This window comes from Lytechinus pictus, chromosome 7 (genome assembly GCF_037042905.1).
Source record: "Lytechinus pictus isolate F3 Inbred chromosome 7, Lp3.0, whole genome shotgun sequence".
NCBI classification, from domain to species: Eukaryota; Metazoa; Echinodermata; class Echinoidea; order Temnopleuroida; family Toxopneustidae; genus Lytechinus; species Lytechinus pictus.
Genome location: NC_087251.1, coordinates 31,981,922 through 32,000,345, shown reverse-complemented (window position 1 = coordinate 32,000,345; position 18,424 = coordinate 31,981,922). Strand labels below are relative to the sequence as shown.

General features: G+C 36.4%; 2 protein-coding genes across 2 annotated transcripts in view; one reads left to right on the top strand and one right to left on the bottom strand.

The window, feature by feature from the left end:
* LOC129265273 (glyoxal reductase-like) overlaps positions 1-5,984 on the bottom strand; it is a 17,913-nt gene extending 11,929 nt beyond the window's left edge. Inside the window, exon 1 of the mRNA XM_064102528.1 lies at positions 5,801-5,984. Within this exon, the coding sequence (XP_063958598.1) occupies positions 5,801-5,900 (100 nt within the window). The 5' untranslated portion in view covers positions 5,901-5,984. The remainder of the gene's footprint in view (positions 1-5,800) is intronic.
* Positions 5,662-18,424, top strand: part of LOC129264545 (symplekin-like) — a 26,393-nt gene continuing 13,630 nt past the window's right edge. Inside the window, exons 1-15 of the mRNA XM_054902428.2 lie at positions 5,662-6,288; positions 7,674-7,796; positions 8,198-8,271; positions 9,789-9,921; positions 10,504-10,613; positions 11,340-11,451; positions 12,289-12,392; positions 13,173-13,270; positions 13,590-13,648; positions 14,089-14,184; positions 14,619-14,708; positions 15,315-15,476; positions 16,131-16,277; positions 17,032-17,125; positions 17,880-18,050. Coding sequence (XP_054758403.2) covers positions 6,199-6,288; positions 7,674-7,796; positions 8,198-8,271; positions 9,789-9,921; positions 10,504-10,613; positions 11,340-11,451; positions 12,289-12,392; positions 13,173-13,270; positions 13,590-13,648; positions 14,089-14,184; positions 14,619-14,708; positions 15,315-15,476; positions 16,131-16,277; positions 17,032-17,125; positions 17,880-18,050 — 1,663 coding nt within the window. The 5' untranslated portion in view covers positions 5,662-6,198. The remainder of the gene's footprint in view (positions 6,289-7,673; positions 7,797-8,197; positions 8,272-9,788; positions 9,922-10,503; positions 10,614-11,339; positions 11,452-12,288; positions 12,393-13,172; positions 13,271-13,589; positions 13,649-14,088; positions 14,185-14,618; positions 14,709-15,314; positions 15,477-16,130; positions 16,278-17,031; positions 17,126-17,879; positions 18,051-18,424) is intronic.

The following is an 18,424-nucleotide window of genomic DNA, read 5'->3' as shown; positions in this document are numbered from 1 at the left end:
CGGAAAAGCGGCGCCTATAGTCTCACTCTGCTATGCAGGTGAGACAAAAATCGCAATCGGGAACGGCTGTATTTCGACTTTGATCTCAATGTCATTGTTCGAATTCTCAGTCAGATATTGCTTCCCTTCGCTTTGCCGTAAGTTTGATATGGACTGAAGTTAGCAACCAAAATCATGCAAACGTGTGATGAACAAACGGATGAGCTTTCACAGGCAAATCTTTTGGTCATGTTGTTTATGGACCTCGAAATGTGACTGATTGTGAGAGACTTGCTATCACATTTGCTAACAATTTCTGGCGGAGAAATTTGCTCGAAATCAGCCAGTGCGAAACTGTATTAGCAAAAAAGGCTTCATGAAACAGTTAGCGGACAAGTAGCTCTTTATGGGTCTTAGTTATAAAAATGTTGAGAAATGGGCCCCAGGCCAGACACTGCAGCTGCATTTTATGGTAGGGGGTCCTAAAGCTACGCACCACTCATCGCGCATGCAGTTTTTAATGGCAAATGCACACTCTGTGAGTGGAAATGTGACCGCAGAGTGACGAACGATTCCTATTCAATTTTTTCAACAGAGGCTGCAGTAAATCTCTAAATCAAAAAGGCAGAGAAAATCTACAACTGTTTGGAATTTTGGAGTTATATTCGCTTTAATTTCTTATTATCCTAATATGATCATATTTTAGAAATTGAAGCACAGGAAATACTATTTTTCTGCATGATAAACCAAATGCGTAGCTTTAGGACCCCTTCTATCTACATCGGGCGGCGGAATCAAGTGTTCGGAAAACACGGCGGGATTTTCGTATTAGAATTTAGTAGGTTATTTTCTTCTTGGTTAATGATCTTTAGAATGTTTGCCACAAATTAGTGAAAAATAATTTGTTCAAATATTAAAATTGGCATAGTTTTTATTATTTGTAAACAAAGTGCGTACCTTTTTAGGTCCCCCATCATACAAAATTATAAATCACAACAGGGTGTCCAGACGTCCCGTATTTCCCGGGATTGTCCCATATTTTGCTCTTTTGTCCCGGCAAACCCTTCCCGGGACGCCTATTTGTCCCGTATTTCAGAATATTGAACAAAATGTATTTCATACATTTAAAAGTGACGAATTTTCATCAAATAACAAACAGATGGCTAAGCAGAGACAACAATAAAATCGATAACTGTAAACTTCTGCAAGTTCTGCGGTGATTTTCTTGCTAACCCAATACATTGCAAACGAACTGGCCTCCTGCCTGTGTGTGGCAGGCTTCTAGCTAGCTAGGCATGTAGGATCAGAGCAGATTCTCAATGGTGTAAACAATCTTACATGATAAATAGTTTTTCCACCAAAATAATCACAAATTCGGCAGGAAAATAATTTTTATAATTATATTATGGATTATCAGATTGCTGATTTGGAGATGTAATTGGAGGAACAAGTTATTGAGTTTTCATAACTAGATCTAGTTGTTTCAGCTTTCGTTTTGAGTCTTGGTGTGTATGATACCGCGATGTTTCATCTAATTTTTAAGTTTGACTATGTTTCACTTTGAAATTTTATTCATTTCTAAAACATTTTAGTTTTTTTTATTTTAAAAATGTATTAAAAAACACACCAAATATCATTATGTTTTTGTTAGACGATTGGATTTGTTTTGTTTGCTTGAAGTTTAAACTTTTTTCTTCTTTCTTTCTTTTCTATCCTTCATTGTTCATCCTTCTATCCTTCCTGCTTGCCCTTTTTGTTCCATCTTTCTTTATTTCCTATATTTCTTTCCTGACCCTTTCTTTCTCTCTGTGTTCATTTTTTTTCTTTATTAAATATCCGTTTTTATTTGCTTCTTTCTTTCTTTCCTTAAACTTTTCTTTGCTTCCTTCTACCTTTTCTTTTCGTTCTTTCTCTTCCAATATTTTCTTTTTTCATTCTCTCCTCCCTTCATGATTCCCTTCCTTCCTTTCATTCTTTGTTTTATTTTCCCTTCTAATTCTTCCCCTTATTCTTTCTTTTCCTTCCTTCCTTCCTGTTTTTCTTCATTCTTTGTTTCTTTAATCTTACAAAGAATGAAGGAAACATTTTTCTTTCCTCCTCCTTTTTACTCACTTTCTTTTTTCCTTTCTCTCCTTTAGTTTGTCTTTGAGCTTCACAAATTTGTTCATCTTCCCTTCCTTTCTATATTCAATTCAAAGAATGATGGAAAAAAAAATTCTTTTATTCTTTCTTTTATCCATCTTTTATTCTAACTTTCTTTTTTTTCCCTTCATTTTTTCTTTCTTTCTTATCAATTCATCTCTTTTCTTTCTCTCCTTCATTTTTTCATTAACCCTCCCTTCCAATTCTTTAGTTTTTTTTTCACAAGTCTAACACTGTGTTATACTTGTGACTTTGTTTGTCGATTGTCCCGTATTTCATTTTGTGAAATCTGGTCCCGGGGGGGGGGGGGTACTTGACCAAAAAATTGGTAGGTATGTGCCGCGGGTGAGACAAAAACCGGGGGCCTTGGAGCGGACTTATCGTAAAAAAGGAGGATCCTCGTAAAGGGCTTCGAAACTAAAAATGTTTATGAAAACGGGGGTCCTTGGAACGGGTCACCCAGACCAGACGTCCCATATTTCCCGGGATCGTCCCGTAATTTGCTCCTTTTTCCCGGCATTCTGAAAAACCATTCTCGGGACAAAATATACATAATTATAAAAGTGACGAATTTTCATCAAATAACCAACAGATGACGAAGCAAATTTACTGTAAACTTTTGCGAGTTCTGCGGTGATTTTCTTGCTAACCCAATACAGTACATTGCAAATGATCTGGCCTCCTGCCTGTGTGTGGCAGTCTACTAGCTAGGCATGTAGAATCGGAGCAGATTCTCAATGGTGCAAAAAACTCACATGATAAACAGTTTTTCCACCAAAATAATCACAAAATCGGTGGGAAATTTTTTATAATTATATTATGGATTCTCAGATTACTGATTTGGAGATGTAATCGGAGGAACAAGTTATTGAGTTTTCATAACTAGATCTAGTTGTTTCGGCTTTTGTTTGAGTCCTGTTCCTGGTCTTGTTATTGATCGATACGAACTTGAAGTGGGATGGGAGAGATGCCTGTATGATGCCGCGATGTTTCATCTAATTTTTTAATTTGACAATGTTTCACTTTGACATTTTATTCATTTCTAAACCATTTTAGTTTTAAAAATATATTAAAAAACACCAAATATCATTATCATTATCTCCTCTATAACCTTCGGCGCATTCGCAAATACTTTGATCAAGAAAGTATCAAACTGGTGGCGCATGCTCTGATTACAAGTAAGCTTGATTACTGTAATGGTTTGTTGTTTGGAATGCCTGATAGTCTCATTTCTAAGCTACAAAGAGTCCAAAATTCATGTGCAAGACTTATCTACCGTGTCCCAAAGTTCAGTTCCACTACACCTCTTCTGAGAGAACTCCACTGGTTGCCTGTACATAAAAGAATTTCATTCAAAATTCTGTTAATTGTATATAAATCATTACCCGGTAATCGGTCAAGCCCCACATTACATTACAGAATTACTCAAACTTAAAACCCAATCACACAGTCGAAACCTGCGAAGTTCCACAGATAAATTATTGTTTCAGATCCCATTTCACAAAACAAAAGTCACACTTGGTGATCGTGCATTTGCACTTGCTGCCCCCAAACTATGGAATAGCCTGCCAATTGATATAAGAAGCTCTCCATCCTTGGCTCTCTTCAAATCAAAATTAAAAACATATCTCTTTAGTTAAGAAAATATGCTGTGTAGACATAAGTAAAAAGAGCTCTGAACAAGCGCAGCTGAATATATCCATATAAAAGCTGCGCTATATAAATTAATGCTTATTATTATTATTATTATTATGATTTTTGTTAGATGATTGGATTTTTTTGTTTGCTTGAAGTTAGAACTTCTTTCTTCATCCTTCTATCTTTCCTGCTTGCCCCTTTTTTGTTCTATATATCTTTATTTCCTGATCCTTTCTCTCTGTGTTCATTTTTCTTTCTCTTTCTTTCTCTTACTTTCCTACTTTTTTTTTATTTCCTTCATTCTTTCTTTCCTTAATTTTTTCTTTGCTTCCTTCTCCCTTCCTCTCCTTTTCTTTTCGTTCTTTCTCTCCTCCCATTCCTTTTTTTTTTCATTCCCTCCTCCCTTCATTCTTTCCTCCCTCTCCTTCATCCTTTCTTTATTTTTCCTTTTAATTTTCCCTTATTCTTTCTTTCTTTCTCTCCCTTCCTTCCTTTGATCTTTCCTTCCTTCCTTCCTGTTTTTCTTCTTTCTTTCAAAGAATGAAGGAAACACTTTTCTTTCCTTCATTTTTCTTTCCTCTCCTTTTTTTTCTTTTTCCTTTGGCTGTCCTTTATTATTTCTTTCACATATTTATTCATCTTCCCTTCCTTTCTTTTTATATTCATTTCAAAGAATGAGGGAAACCTTTTTTCTCTACTATATCCTTTCTTTCATCCTTTTATTTTTTTCTTATTTTCTTCATTTTCCCCTTCGTTTTCTTTCTATCTTCTCAATTCATCCCTTTTCTTTCTCTCCTTCATTCTTTCGTCCACCCTCCCTTCCAATTCTTTACATTTTTTCACAAGTCTAACATCGTGTAGCCTTCTCTGTTGATCTGTTTTAAAAATTAAGGCCTAGTTCTGTCATTCAGCTCGTGCAGCGTGCTTTGTCGATTGTCCCGTATTTCATTTTGTGAAAATTGGTCACCCTGGGGTCGCCTGCGTGTGCATCCCTTTGGAACAGGCATACGTGTATGCAGCTAGCCCAGCCCGCCGGGTGCGATCGCGCAGAGGCGATGGTCGGACAGCGCTCTGCGGCTGCTTTTCACCAAAATTGCAGCTCATTGTGGCGGATCAATGCTACTGGAACAGCGTAACAAAAAATATGCGAAGCTTTGGAGCGGATTTCTTTCTTCTTTTCTCTCGATAAGAAGAAAATGCTACGCTTCGGAGCGACTTTCTTAGTTTTTTTTCTCAATAAGACAGAGATGCCAAGTTTAAAAAAATGTTATAAGTGAGATTTTCATGACTCGGCGACTCTGCACGCGCGCAGCCAGTACTTACACTTGTACGTTTCGAAAAGGCACGCGCGCAACTCGCGAGATATGGGCTTTATCACGATATTGATCCATACTACAAAACCATGCGATGCACGCACGCGATTCATCGTATCACGTACTAGCTGTGCGCTGACTGCACTCTCGATTCGTCTCACGTGCCGGGGTAGACGCGACGGCATGCGAAGGCTTTTTCTGTCGGGTCCCGATGCGTGAGAAAAATGGGTGCCATGCGTGAGACGGACCCTCGATGCGCGAGTCTCACGCACAATGTTTGAGACTTGGTAGCTCTGATAAGATAAAAATGTCATGCCCTGGAACAGAAATTTGAGTGTAAAAATGGGGGTCCCCTCCACGGCACTATGCATTATATACTGAGTGCCCCCCCCCCCCCCCCCCCGGATCTATCATCTGGTCACCCTGAAAGTGAAAGGCCTGATCTGAATCACAATTTAACTGTTATTTTTATTTCATTGACATTTAGAATTTATGAAAATATAGATCTAAATATAGTCAACTTAAAAAGAATATATATATTTTTTTCAGAGATCTAAACCTTATTAAACCAAAGATTATGATAGCTAATGCACTTTCGTACCATCCGACGAAACCAAGCAGTGTTCCACAGGCACAGCCCGATTTCCGGCGCGGCTGCCGCTGGGTCGGATGTCGGGGACGATGTGACTGATGCGAAAGTGCACTAACGCCGATGATACCACACTTACGACCGAAAATAGGAAGTTTTGTCATTATTGTTGCTTCAAAACTACACCCAATGCACTGTTGTGATGTAATCGGACTGGAAAAATCAGCTGGTAGTTGCATTCGATCCTTTTTTTCCTGGAAAAGAGATTCCTGGTATGGGCAAAGGCCGAGGACGAGGTTCAGGTTCGAAGCGAGCGATTTCCCCGAGTTGGTTTTACAAAGAAAATGTTCTTAAAGATACCATACCGGTATACCGGCTGTATACTGTGCATGCATCACATGCATATTTCATGCATTATACATATGCGCAGGCTAGGCAGGGCAGGCGGCCACTGGGTTTGGAGTGAAATGAACTGAATTTTGTCTGCTCTGTAATTCTTCTTGTAATCTCACTGTTGCAGTACGTGTGAAAGTAAAAATGAGTGCCGGAAGTAGTAGGCTATCTGTAGCTTCACAATTTTTTATGGACGATGATGATGGAGGAGAAGGACAAACCGTATCCGATCGGGTGAATCTTTTTTTTCTCTCATTCTCAATCAGTCTCATTGTCTCAATTTTGTTTGAAAACTTGGGACAGTTTGGGAACGTAAACTAAAGTCAAGAGAGCACAAAAGTCTTAAAGAACTTGATGGTTGTTTATCCAACAAAGTAGACTATGCCGTAGGGCCTAGGCTATGTCATCATGGTCATACTACTAGCTGTTGATCCTCGGCCAATCAAAACGAGTCATGTCAGAAGACTCAGATTTAAAAAAAAATATGTTGATAAAATGGCCTATTTCAAAGCCAGGGATCCTGTGGCATGGGCCGTGTCTAGCGCTCAACATAGCCTTTCGAGACTAGCCTCCCCCTTTTGGCTTTAGAATCCAATTTCATGAATTGCTCATGTATGATGCCTCGTTCTAACACTAGTCACTCCACTACATTATTAGTATCATCATCATGGTGTCGTAAACAATTGTGACATTGTCACATTGGATTTGTAAAGATGTTACTCCCCCCCCTTTTTTATGTGTTTATAATTATAGAGAGTGAGACTAGGCCCTAATTTGTTTTATTAATTTGTTCTTATTTGTGTAAACAAAAGGGGTAACACTCCTGTCATGGTTGACTATATTTCAAGCCAGTGTATCCAGAAAGGGTTCTGGGATTCGTTCTAATTGTCAAAATTCAAAAGCAAGAGAAAATATGGGAGAAAAAAAGGAGAAGGGAAGGTATCAAACCCCCTTATTTAATCCGCTGACTACACTCTCGCTGCAGGGCTACATACATGTAACTGAAGAAACATAATGTAAAGCAAATGATCATTCAGTTAGGCCTATATCTTCTGTGATTTAAAAAAGTGAAAATATTGCCTTGTGTGCTCTTTCATGTACTGGTATACCAAGTTGGTGTGTGTGTGTCCCGATAGGTTGTGTGTTCGGACAATTGATTTTAAACAGTCATTTGAGAAAGTTAACAAGAAAAGTTTCATCAATTTTAAGTGTAGGCCTAACTATAAACGATTAGGCAATATTATTGAGAACAAAACTGAAGAAGTTTAAAACTATTAAATTCATATTTTTTTGTAATCCAAAGCCCCCCCCCCCAAGACTTCAAAGATTTAAAGTGTCCGGATACACAACCCCCATCCTACATGTAGATCTATTTCAATTTGGGAAACCACTCTTATTGAGTCATGCTCATTAGATTCTTAATCACCACCACAAATATATTGACAACCATCAGTGTTGACAACTATGATTAAATAATTTTGAATTATAATTTTTTTTTTAAATATATTTCTTAAAATTGCTATGTTTATCCAGACACATTATTTGTCATGTTTGGACATATTAATTATGTACATGTTGAGTAAAGGGGTTTTTGTGTGTTTTTTCTCCCTTGTCTACAGGTTGTTGACTTGCTGCAACAAACCCACACTTTACCCAGGGATTCTCAGAAGATCAACAACTTGACCCAAGTCCAGCAACTTATTATTGACAAGGATCCTTCTCTACTTGATAATTTTCTTGATGTAAGATTCCTTTGTTCTTTCCAAACATTACCAAATGTTTCTATCCGGCCATGTGTTTCAAACTTGACCTTAAAAAAAAAGTCATTTTTGTGAGGCTTTTTCAGTTTTTTTCTATATTATGTGAAGTTATATAACATATGCTTTGTCATCTCACCAGAAATATATCTTGGCTAACTAAACAGAGGTTTGCCATGACAATGATGTCATTTTAAAGGTGAATAAATTATACTCTTATGTGTCTGTATATATGATTTCATAAATAGCATGTGAATATGTGATACTTGCTTGGTAGGAGCAAAAATGAAGGTGGAAGGGGAAGTGGTAGACATAAACTTGATGATAGTGACACGCTTTGTGTGTTAAAACTGAAATAATGAAAGATTTTTTTTTTATCTGTGCAGGAAGTTCTTCAGTTTCAGTTTGATGATTCCATAGAAGTAAGGAAATTTGTACTCAGCTTTGCAGAATGTGCCTGGTAAGAAAATTACATTTGATTTCATTCTACTTTTATAATGCAAAATACCAAAGAATTTGTTGTTTTTGTCTTTGAATAAAGAAAAACATGGAGAACAGATCATCCCTTAAGAAAACTCTCTAATAAGTAAACAATTTTCCACCCCCCCCCCCGAAAAAAGAGTTTGACTTATTTCAAATTAATCTGCAAGTCCCATCCCACACGACCCTTCAATTAGAAAGGAATATTAAATTGATAGCCTCAAGAAGGTAGCACAGTAATTAAAGCACTGGTTTTTTTTGCCTTTTGAGGCTTTTTATTTAGGGCTGTACTTGTAGATCATATACATTTTAAGTTGACAGCCTATATATAATTAATAAATTTTTGTATATAATAATAATAATAATAATCCGTTTTTTATATAGCGCTTAATACATCGGAACGACGTGTCTAAGCGCTTTACAGATATATTATTACCCCGGTCATCGGATTCAATCAGTCATTCCCGCACACAATGTGTGCACATCCTCCACTCCCTGGGGAGTATTCCAGTCAGTCGCCGGTGAGGCGCACACAGTACTGGACAAGCTACAAAGACTTTCACATCCTACCGGGTACCCATTTAGCACCTGGGTCGAGAGTGGCAAAGTGTGGATTAACGCCTTGCCAAAGGACGCCAGACTGCGGTGGGATTCGAACACACGACCCTCTGTTTACAAGGCGAGAGTCAGAACCACTACATCACGGCTCCTCCACAGGATATTATTGTGTCAGTTATTTTAAAACTTCATGCATCATGTGTCCATGGCATTTAGTCAATGCTAGTTGCATACATCAATCATGAAAGAAACAATGTTATATCAGATGATCTTCGAAGGTTTGCATGGTGTTACAGATATCATGAAAAAATGTTTAAGGTTCACCATAAATGTGGTTAGTCCAGAAAAAGACTGCTGCTTGGTGGAGAGATAGAAATGAAAATGAAAGATGAGAAAGAAAAAGGTGAAAGTGAGAAGTATCTTTCATGATGATGGACCCTGGGTGATTGACAGTCAGGTTGCCCAACATCTTGAGACGCCTCAACTCTTCTACTCACCACTGCTCATCTTACCTGTCCCCTTTCATCTCCTGATCACCACTAGGACTTCTCAACTCATCTATTTATTTTCCACTTAACGCCATCAGGACTTCTCATCTAATCTCATCTGAGTCATCAGTCTCATCTGGTTTACAGTCCTTTAAAGGACTACACCTTGTTTCACAAAAGTTACTTCTCAATCTCACTTCTCTTTTTTGCTTTTCAGGACAAACCATATGGTGAATCGTATACCATCTCCCACATGATGCAGGGCTGCAAATTTTCTACATCTCATTAATTAATACATTTGATTTTTTTCATTAGATTGCATGTAATCAAGAAAGATCTCCCACCTTCCTCACTAAATTCTCCCTGAAAGATAAATTTAAAGTTAGCATCTCTGCTAATATTATATCATTAACTTTTTTTTTGTTTATTTGTTCATTTTTCCTCGATGCAGCAAGAAAGACAATCAGATTTTATGCACAGTGTTGCCTCGTCTTCATATGATGCTAACAGAAGAAAACCAACCTGCTGCGGTCATCAAGAGGGTCATTTTATGTACCTCTCAACTGTTCAGAGTGACCATCAAAGTAAGTTTGAAAAGTTCAGGGGGGGGGCTAATATTTATCTCAGAATGGTAATCCATTTTGCCTCTGTATTCAAAAGTATCTTTGATGGAGAAAATATTCCTGATTCCTTTTCAGATTTCTGTATATCTCTATCATAGTGAACAAATATTTTTTTTAATGTTTTTGTAAAATCTTCATTAGTGCAATTTTGGTTGTAGCTTCAATATTCAAACTGATAATTTTAAGAGTTTTCATTAGTTTTGTTATTTTGATAGGTCAATGATATTACTTGTTAACCATTTAACCCCCCTACCCCAAGAGAGAGAAAAAACATGATTGGATGATTGAAATTTCAGCATTTGCTACATTGAATCAATAGCAAGTTTCCATCATTTTAGGTCCAATGCATTTCCTGTTTCAAGTAACCAGTTTAGCTTTTATTCTGTCATATTGAGGAAGACAATAATGGCTCTTAGACATGAGAGTGAAATCCTCAATTTGATTTCAAATCACATTACTGTTTGATATGAAATCGAATGATTTGATTATGAAAATGGAAGAATATGATATGTTATATTTTGTGTTTTTTTATTTCTTTTGAAGTGGATAGCCGGTGTGAAAGATATTCGAGAGGAGATCGAGGCCGGCTGGGCATCTCTGATGTTGATGAAGAAGAAGATTGTATCAGAGCTATTAGATGATGATAACGATGGGTATGTATCTATTGAATGCCTTCATTTTTGAGCAGATACATGTATGCCACCATCTATTTGTTTAACAAATATTGACCATTGCGAAAGGATGATATTGCTTTCTTTTTCTCCCAATTCTGTTAATTTCAAACAGCAATGTACTGCAAGGCTTTACATGTCTAACTGTATAGATATAATAATGAAAGTCATGTTGAAGCTTTTACTGCACATGGGATTTTATATCTTATTTGCGTAACCCCAATTGTTTTGTAAGGAAAATCAATAAATGGAATGGGAATGATGCTCTGTGGGATTCTTGCTAACAGCTCTGCAGAAAGACTTTTTGTTATTAGATATATTTTATGAAGGCTATTTATTGTTATTGAAAATGAAATCTTTGGAGTACATAGCATTTTGGCCTCTATTTCTTGATTTTATTTTTTGTAATTATTTATTATATGTTATATATTGTTCTTTGTATACCAACAGCCGGAATATGATTTTTAGGCCAAAGTAATTTTATTTTATTTGAGCATGACAGTAAGTTTTGAATATCTGAATATCTGAATCCCCAAAATAGGTTGATCTAATGCTTCTATTAATGTCTTGTAATTTCATTTAATCTTTCTTGTTGTGGAATATATTTGATTGATTTAGTCTTGTGTAAATTGGGTACATGTTCTTCAAAGTTTGCAAATAAGAACATCAAATGACATTTCTGACCTATATTGGTATTTTTTATTGCAGAGTGCGAACATATGCCATCAAATTTTCAGAAATGATAGCTACTACCCTTTCTGCTAAGTCCTCTGATTCATTAGTACCAAAGAGAGCTGAATCCGATATCACTCTTGATCAGGTGAGAATTACGTTATCATTTGTCAAACTTACTTTTACTTGATAAGGTTTATGCCTCCATAGGTGGCATGGAATAATCTTGATTGCCAAATTTGATTAGCATATTTGGCCATAAGAGATGAGCTCTCAACGGGCTCTCAACTAAGTTTTGTACAGTCCTATATAAAAATTTGCTAATCAAGAATTTTTGTATAGCAGTCTTCAGAATATGTAGAGCAAATTGCTATGCGATACCAGGAAAATTATTCGCTGAATGGTGTTTGATGGAGGTGTTGCATTTTAAGGTTTGTCTATCTGTCCTGCTTTCATTCTCAAAACAATTATAAAAAAAAAGACTCTGTTACATAATGAGTCTAAGCTATAGCGTTGTAACAATGAGCGCCCTCTTGAGTTGAAAATGATACGCCTGGAAACATGGGCTAGTTGGATTAAATGGTTGACTAAACTTATATCTTAGACTGTTTCTGTAGTCGTCAAGTATAACTCTACAGACAGAGGCAAACACAACAGACTCAACTTAAACCTTAGGATATGTATGCATATAGCAATTATGATGAGGTGGTGAGGTTTTTTTCATCATCAGGTAAAGTTCAAAGGTTAAGAATGTCATTTTTTATCTTAAATTACAACTTCATCCAAATCGTTCACTTGATATTCAGTAGATTTCACCATAATATGCTTTTACATTGGAGTGCAAGCCTCGCACCAAATCTACTTTACCACACTCATCTGTACTCATTGGAATGCAGGTATAGTGTATTTGGTAGAGTTGAAAGTTTCATACTATATAAATTTCTATGCAATTCACCTGACACTGTTATATATTTTTTTATTTCAGTTCCCAGATGGTAACTCTCTCCTTATCAAGAAGAAGTTGCAGCATGAAGGAACACATAGTTTGGATGCTCTCTTGAGTCTCCTGGTGTCTGCCAGTATATCCAGGTGTGTGTTTCATTAAGCTGGTAGTAAGTTACAAATGACGTTACGCACGACTGGTGACCCTTTCTTGTGGTAAATGATACATACCTATCAGGGGCGGATCCATGATTTTCCAAAAGGGGGGGGCATATTTTTCTAAGAAAAAGTTGACAATCAGAAGGGGAAAAAAAGGTTTTTAACCAAAAATTTAGGATATTTCGTTCTCGAAAATTTTTGACAAGCAAAAAAAAAACTTTTCAAAAGAGAGGGCACAACTCTGTTTTAATGGCATTTTTACATTGCAAATTTTAATTTTGCTTCTCAGAAGGGGTAGGGGCACGGGCCGACTGTGCCCCCCCCCCTGGATCCACCAGTGATACCTATGTAGCTGACTTAGCACCTAAGAACATGTTCCATTTGTGTGGAAAGTCATGCGTAACTTTAAAAACAGACAGCTTTATGAAACAAGAATATTCTTTTCTTTGAAAGCAAAAATTAATACTGGTAGGTCTATGATATGATAGAATATGGGAAATCTACCCTGTTTGATGTATGTCTCTCTTTTTAGTCCATATGAATTGCCATTTGTCAATATTACATTGATTAAAACTTGCGTCCCTGGGGACACAGACACAATGTTTCATTCAAGATGAGTAAATCAGCGTTCATTCAAGAACTTACCTAATTATTCTTGATACTGTTTTCTGTCTCTTTCATTCCAAGGTACTTGATCCTGATGTGAAATACATTATGTATAGTTTGCAGCTTATTTGTGTTGTGTTTGTTAATTTGGTTTTATTGCAGTATTAATCTGATGGTGTGCATGGGTTCACTCACATCTATTGCGAAACAGAGACCAGACTCTATGCCCAAAGTCATCCAAGCATTTGAAAATCTACATGGTAAGTGTTTCCTATTTTTTCATGAATTAGGTTATCAATGTAAATCATTGTTTAAAGAAAATATTATTAATCAGTTGATAAAGATCATTATTATTGTTATTTCAATTTTTTAAAGTATTTCTCTCCAATATTTGGGGGCTTTTTTCTCTCTCTCTCTCTCTGAAACCATACAGTTACTGTACTCTCCCCCATCACCTCTCTCCTCCCATCCACTTCCACGAAATCATTATATCCCTTTCCATGTAGTTTTAATTATAACTTGTTTCAAGCTCTCAATGCAGTATATCTATGTTAACATTATTGCCTGTCTTCATTCCAGTGAACCTCCCTCCAACATTGTCTAAATCTCAAGTTAGCAGTGTTCGTAAATCACTCAAGGTGAGTCCCATCTTTCTTCATTACACCCTTGCCTATTCCATTTTACATTCTTAAACAATTGCTACATTTTTCTCTCAATATAAATATGTATAACATTGTCTTGAAAATTTCATAATTTATCATCTAAATATATATATTTTAATGAACAGTTAGATGGGTTACAATTTCTATGAAAATTTACAAGGTAGTGTGGTCTATTTGTATGAGATGTATTAGCATTAAAGGGTGGATGTAAATTATCAACAATATATTTCCGCTTCAATAGAAAACAAAATTGGGTGTACCTTAAACATGCTCTTGTTGGTAAATTGGATGCAAACTAAAGCAAAAAAACGGTAGGGAGACGGCCAGTCAATAAAAGAGGCTGGATAGATATTAGCCAGATTTTAAAGTGAGATCAGAATGAAATTCTAAATACTATCCTGTGTTGCATATTTCAGATTCAGCTGTTTGGTCTTCTACGTCACCGGTCATCGGTTGATCTCAGACGTAATATTGGTACTCTCCTTACTGATTTAGGAGCTTCTGAAGTTGAGGTAGGTTCTCTAACACAAACAGATGTGATTGATTATAACTTCAATTTGCGACAGACTTATTGTTATTCTCAATTATACAAATTATTGTATCTTCTATGTTGCAGTTGTAATGTATGCATCCAATAATCAATTATTGGATGGTACTAGTTGAGAGTCTGAATGTGTGAAAGAATATTTAGGTGATTGATCTTTAAGATGGAGAAGAAGACTATTGCCATACTGGTATCTTCTGGTAACCTCCATTGCACAACTTTTTGATCTGCTGGAAATAATGAGAACAAAATTGCCCCCCCCCCCAAAAAAAAAAAAAAAAAAAAAAAAGAGAAAACACAATAATACAACACCTGAAGAGCTTGTTTCATATTATTTTTAAATTATTTTTTTAATGAGGTATTTTTATAATGTGGTTTCATGTTATGTAACTTCCAATTTAGATTATCCGTAACACACCAAGGGTATCGGAAAGACCGAAGCGATCTCGTAATGAAGCAGAAGGTGATCAGAGCACAAGGAAAAAGCAAAAGGTAAATAATAATGATAATAATAATGATGATAATATAAGACGCGTCTGTTCAATGCTTCCTATTCTTAATTGTTCCTTAATTTATCTTTGTATTTGTACTGTTCTCTCTCTCTTTCTTTTACTGCGCCTTGGGCACTCTGCAGAGTGGATTTGGCGCATTACAAATCACATTTATTATTATCAGATTTATAGAGTGTTTTTTGTGTACACAGAGGGTAGAAATGATAATGATAAATAATGGCTGGATTTATATAGCGCCCACTTTTGGAGCGTACCAAGTGCCACTATGATTACCCCTGGATTTGGCTCTAGCTATCATTTTATCAACAGTGCTCAGTCTTACCTTCACCTTGGTCAAGTGCAGCACAGTGTGAATTAGTTCCTTACTTTAAGGAAAACACGCCATCTCTGGTATTTGAACCTATGACCCTCTTTTTAAAGATGACACAACCTCTAGACCGTGATGTGCCCACACATGCCCAAATAAACAAATAGTTTGTGAATGACTGTGTTACACAATCACACAGTGTAGCCCTAATATGTATTTCTCAAGGGTATGCAGTAGGCCTTGTATGAAGTGATACGCTTTTGTTTTCTCCCTGTGAAGGTTCTTGATGATGAAGAGGAGGGTGCAGAAGGGAAGAAGAAAGACGAGCCAGGACCAAGTAAGAGGGTCACCAAAGCAACCGTGATCGATCTCTTGGCGGCCGAGGTTGAACCATTGCTTCGTAACCATGAAAACGTAGCAAACCTGGTTCTACTTAGTATGGTATGTATTTCATTTTTGCTTCATAACCATGAAAACGTTACAAAACCTGTTTCTCTGTAGTACAGTATAGTACGCACATTCATAATTAACAAAAAAGTGTTGTTTGGTTAATAATTTCTTTGCAGCTTGTATGTTTTCACTTGTTGAATTATTTATCTATTTATTGAAATATAGAGATTGATCAGCAGTACAAGCTGAAAGAGTCAATTTACATACAGTTGACTGGATTGCATGTAATATTTACTATAATGATAGTTGACGTATCTTATCAAAACTCTTGCAGTCATATGGACTCATCATGTAAATGAGACCATTAATTTTCTTTAAGTATTCAGTAAATGACTGGAAATTGCAAATATATATAATTTGATTTATTTTTATGACTGGGAGGAAGAGTATATATCTTATGACATGTCTTTGTGTTAAATAAGATATTGCCCATATTGAATTTTATACAGAAATACATATATATGTGACTTAGTGTCGCACTTGAATTCTCATTTGCATGCAGTATAATAGGCTTCACCGCATTGGTCAAATCATACTAAGAGGACACGCACTGTCACGTATTGCGTTACAGACCATGTCTATTAGTCATACTTGACTCTTTGTGAAACACCCCCCTGGTGAGCATGTTTGTTTTTGTGTGTGCAGGTTTCTTTGCCAGACACAATGCCAGCCACATTCCAGGCTACCTATACACCCATAGCAGCAGCTGGCACAGATACACAGGTACAACATCTAGCTAGGATGGTCAGCAATCAGCTAGCGGCTGCTGGTATCAAACCTACCAATTATGAAGTGAGTATTAGAGAGGAAAGAGAAGGAGAAAGAGAAGAAGGGTTAAAGGGAGGAGCTGGAGTAGGCAAGTCTCATGCATTAATTATAAGACTCCTGCTTTTCGGACTTGCTCTTCCCCCAAATCTCTCTATATCACAGCCTATCCTCATATATCTTATATTTATACACAATGCTTGGTCATCTCACGCCGAGTCATAATTCCTAAAAAGTAATCAGTAGTGATGAATTTTAAATTCAGTTATTTTTGTTTGTTTCTCTTCCATTTGTAGCCATGTGCTTCCTTTAACACATACCGGTATTTAATCTGAATTGAGTAGTTTGTTTAGTTCATCATGAATTTGTATATTTGAAGAGTCTTCAGGGCTGTTTCATAAATTTTTCAACTTTTCTAACAATTGTTGAAAGCTACTGAAATCTTTGTATGTGATTGGCTGAGTTCAAATTTGGCAGTTAGAATTGCCAAAGATGATGAAACCTCCCTAATGGTTGACCATTGCACACATCATCGTCACTGTACTTTTTTACTTACCTTTCTGTCACCTTGATAACCATCACATAGATGACCTTTGATTATGAGTTACAATTTTAACAAAATAAATAGATTTCAATTATGTTTATGAAATGCTCTCTGCAATGAAATTCTAATTTTCTTTGGATTCTTACTTTCTCAATCATCGTTCTTCAGATATAGGAATTAAATATGACCCTGAATCCACACTGGCTTATTAAAGTATTTGACTTGTTTTCAATACAGAATGTGGAGATAGAAGAAGAGCAAGAACCACCTGAGAAGATGGAAGAAGAAGATTTCACTACCAAAGGAATTCCAGTCCTTGGAGGCAAAAGTGGTAATAAAAACCTTTCAGATGTATGTTTCTCAATCTTTTGGATTTCTCATGGAGTTAAAGTAGAAATGTGAAAGGAAAGCATTATTGCTTTCTGTGGAAGCCTTGAAGCAAACAGTTCTTACCTGTTTAATTATGCTCTAGCCTGACTGGCGTAAAGTGGGACAGATATATGAATATGCAAATCTGTTTTTTATTATGCCTTGTACGTAAGATTTGCACCACATAATGTTAAGGAGTCATGGAAATTTGCATTGTATTGCTCTGGAAATACAAGAGTGTTTTGAAAATTTGTTTACAAGTGTGGATAGTTTGCCCCACCCCAAAGACAAACCCCTTAGGTAAGGAGACCCTTCAAGAACTCATTACAGGGCCAACCCCTGTCAATCCCCTAACCTGGAACTTAGTGTGTAATTGAAAAAAGTTTACCGGTATTAATTACAGATGATGTTTATATATGAAATATAAAATGCATATACATGTACTTGAGATAGAATTTGGTAAGTTAAATATTGTACAGCTCACCATTAAGAATTAATAACATAACATGCATATTTGATGCAACTATACATAACAATGTCTATTACAGCAGTATTTGTTGGCAACATCGATTTCTTACAACATTTTATCTCATATCTGCAATGGATGATAACATGTTTGGTGTTGAGAGCTGGAGTCAGTGTTTTAGGATCAATCTTGATAAATTGATTAATTAATTAAGATTAATCACCTTTTCTTGTGTATTACATTGGTGCAGAACCATCTAAGGATGAATCAAAGAAGAAAGCTCCCATCGTGATTGAGGCATCTACCAAGGGGGTGAAACGACCCAAACATTTCAAACTTCGAGAGGTCACGCATCTCCTGTCCAAGGATGATGCAGATAAACTGGCCCATGGTGCTGTCAGGAGGATCATAGCTGCAGAAAGTAGGCATAACATCACTTCCCAAAATCTTATTTTAATTTTTATCTGGATTCACCCAGCGCAGGGTAAAACCGACCACCCCCTTATTCAGGGACCAAACTGGATTTAAAGCATGGATGACTAACTGCCTCCACTTACTGTAGGTCATTGCTAAACGCATTATATTTTCAGTCCATCATTTATTTGCTCTCACGATAACTAAAGAACCATCTGATGTAGCAACTTCAAACTTGGTCCAAGTATTGATATGGGAGTGACCATGATCTGAATAGATTTTGGAGTCATAAGGTCAGAGGTCACAGAATTCATTGTATACATGGTTCTCACAGTTACTGAATTACTGTATGAGAGATCAACTTCAAACTTGACTCATGTA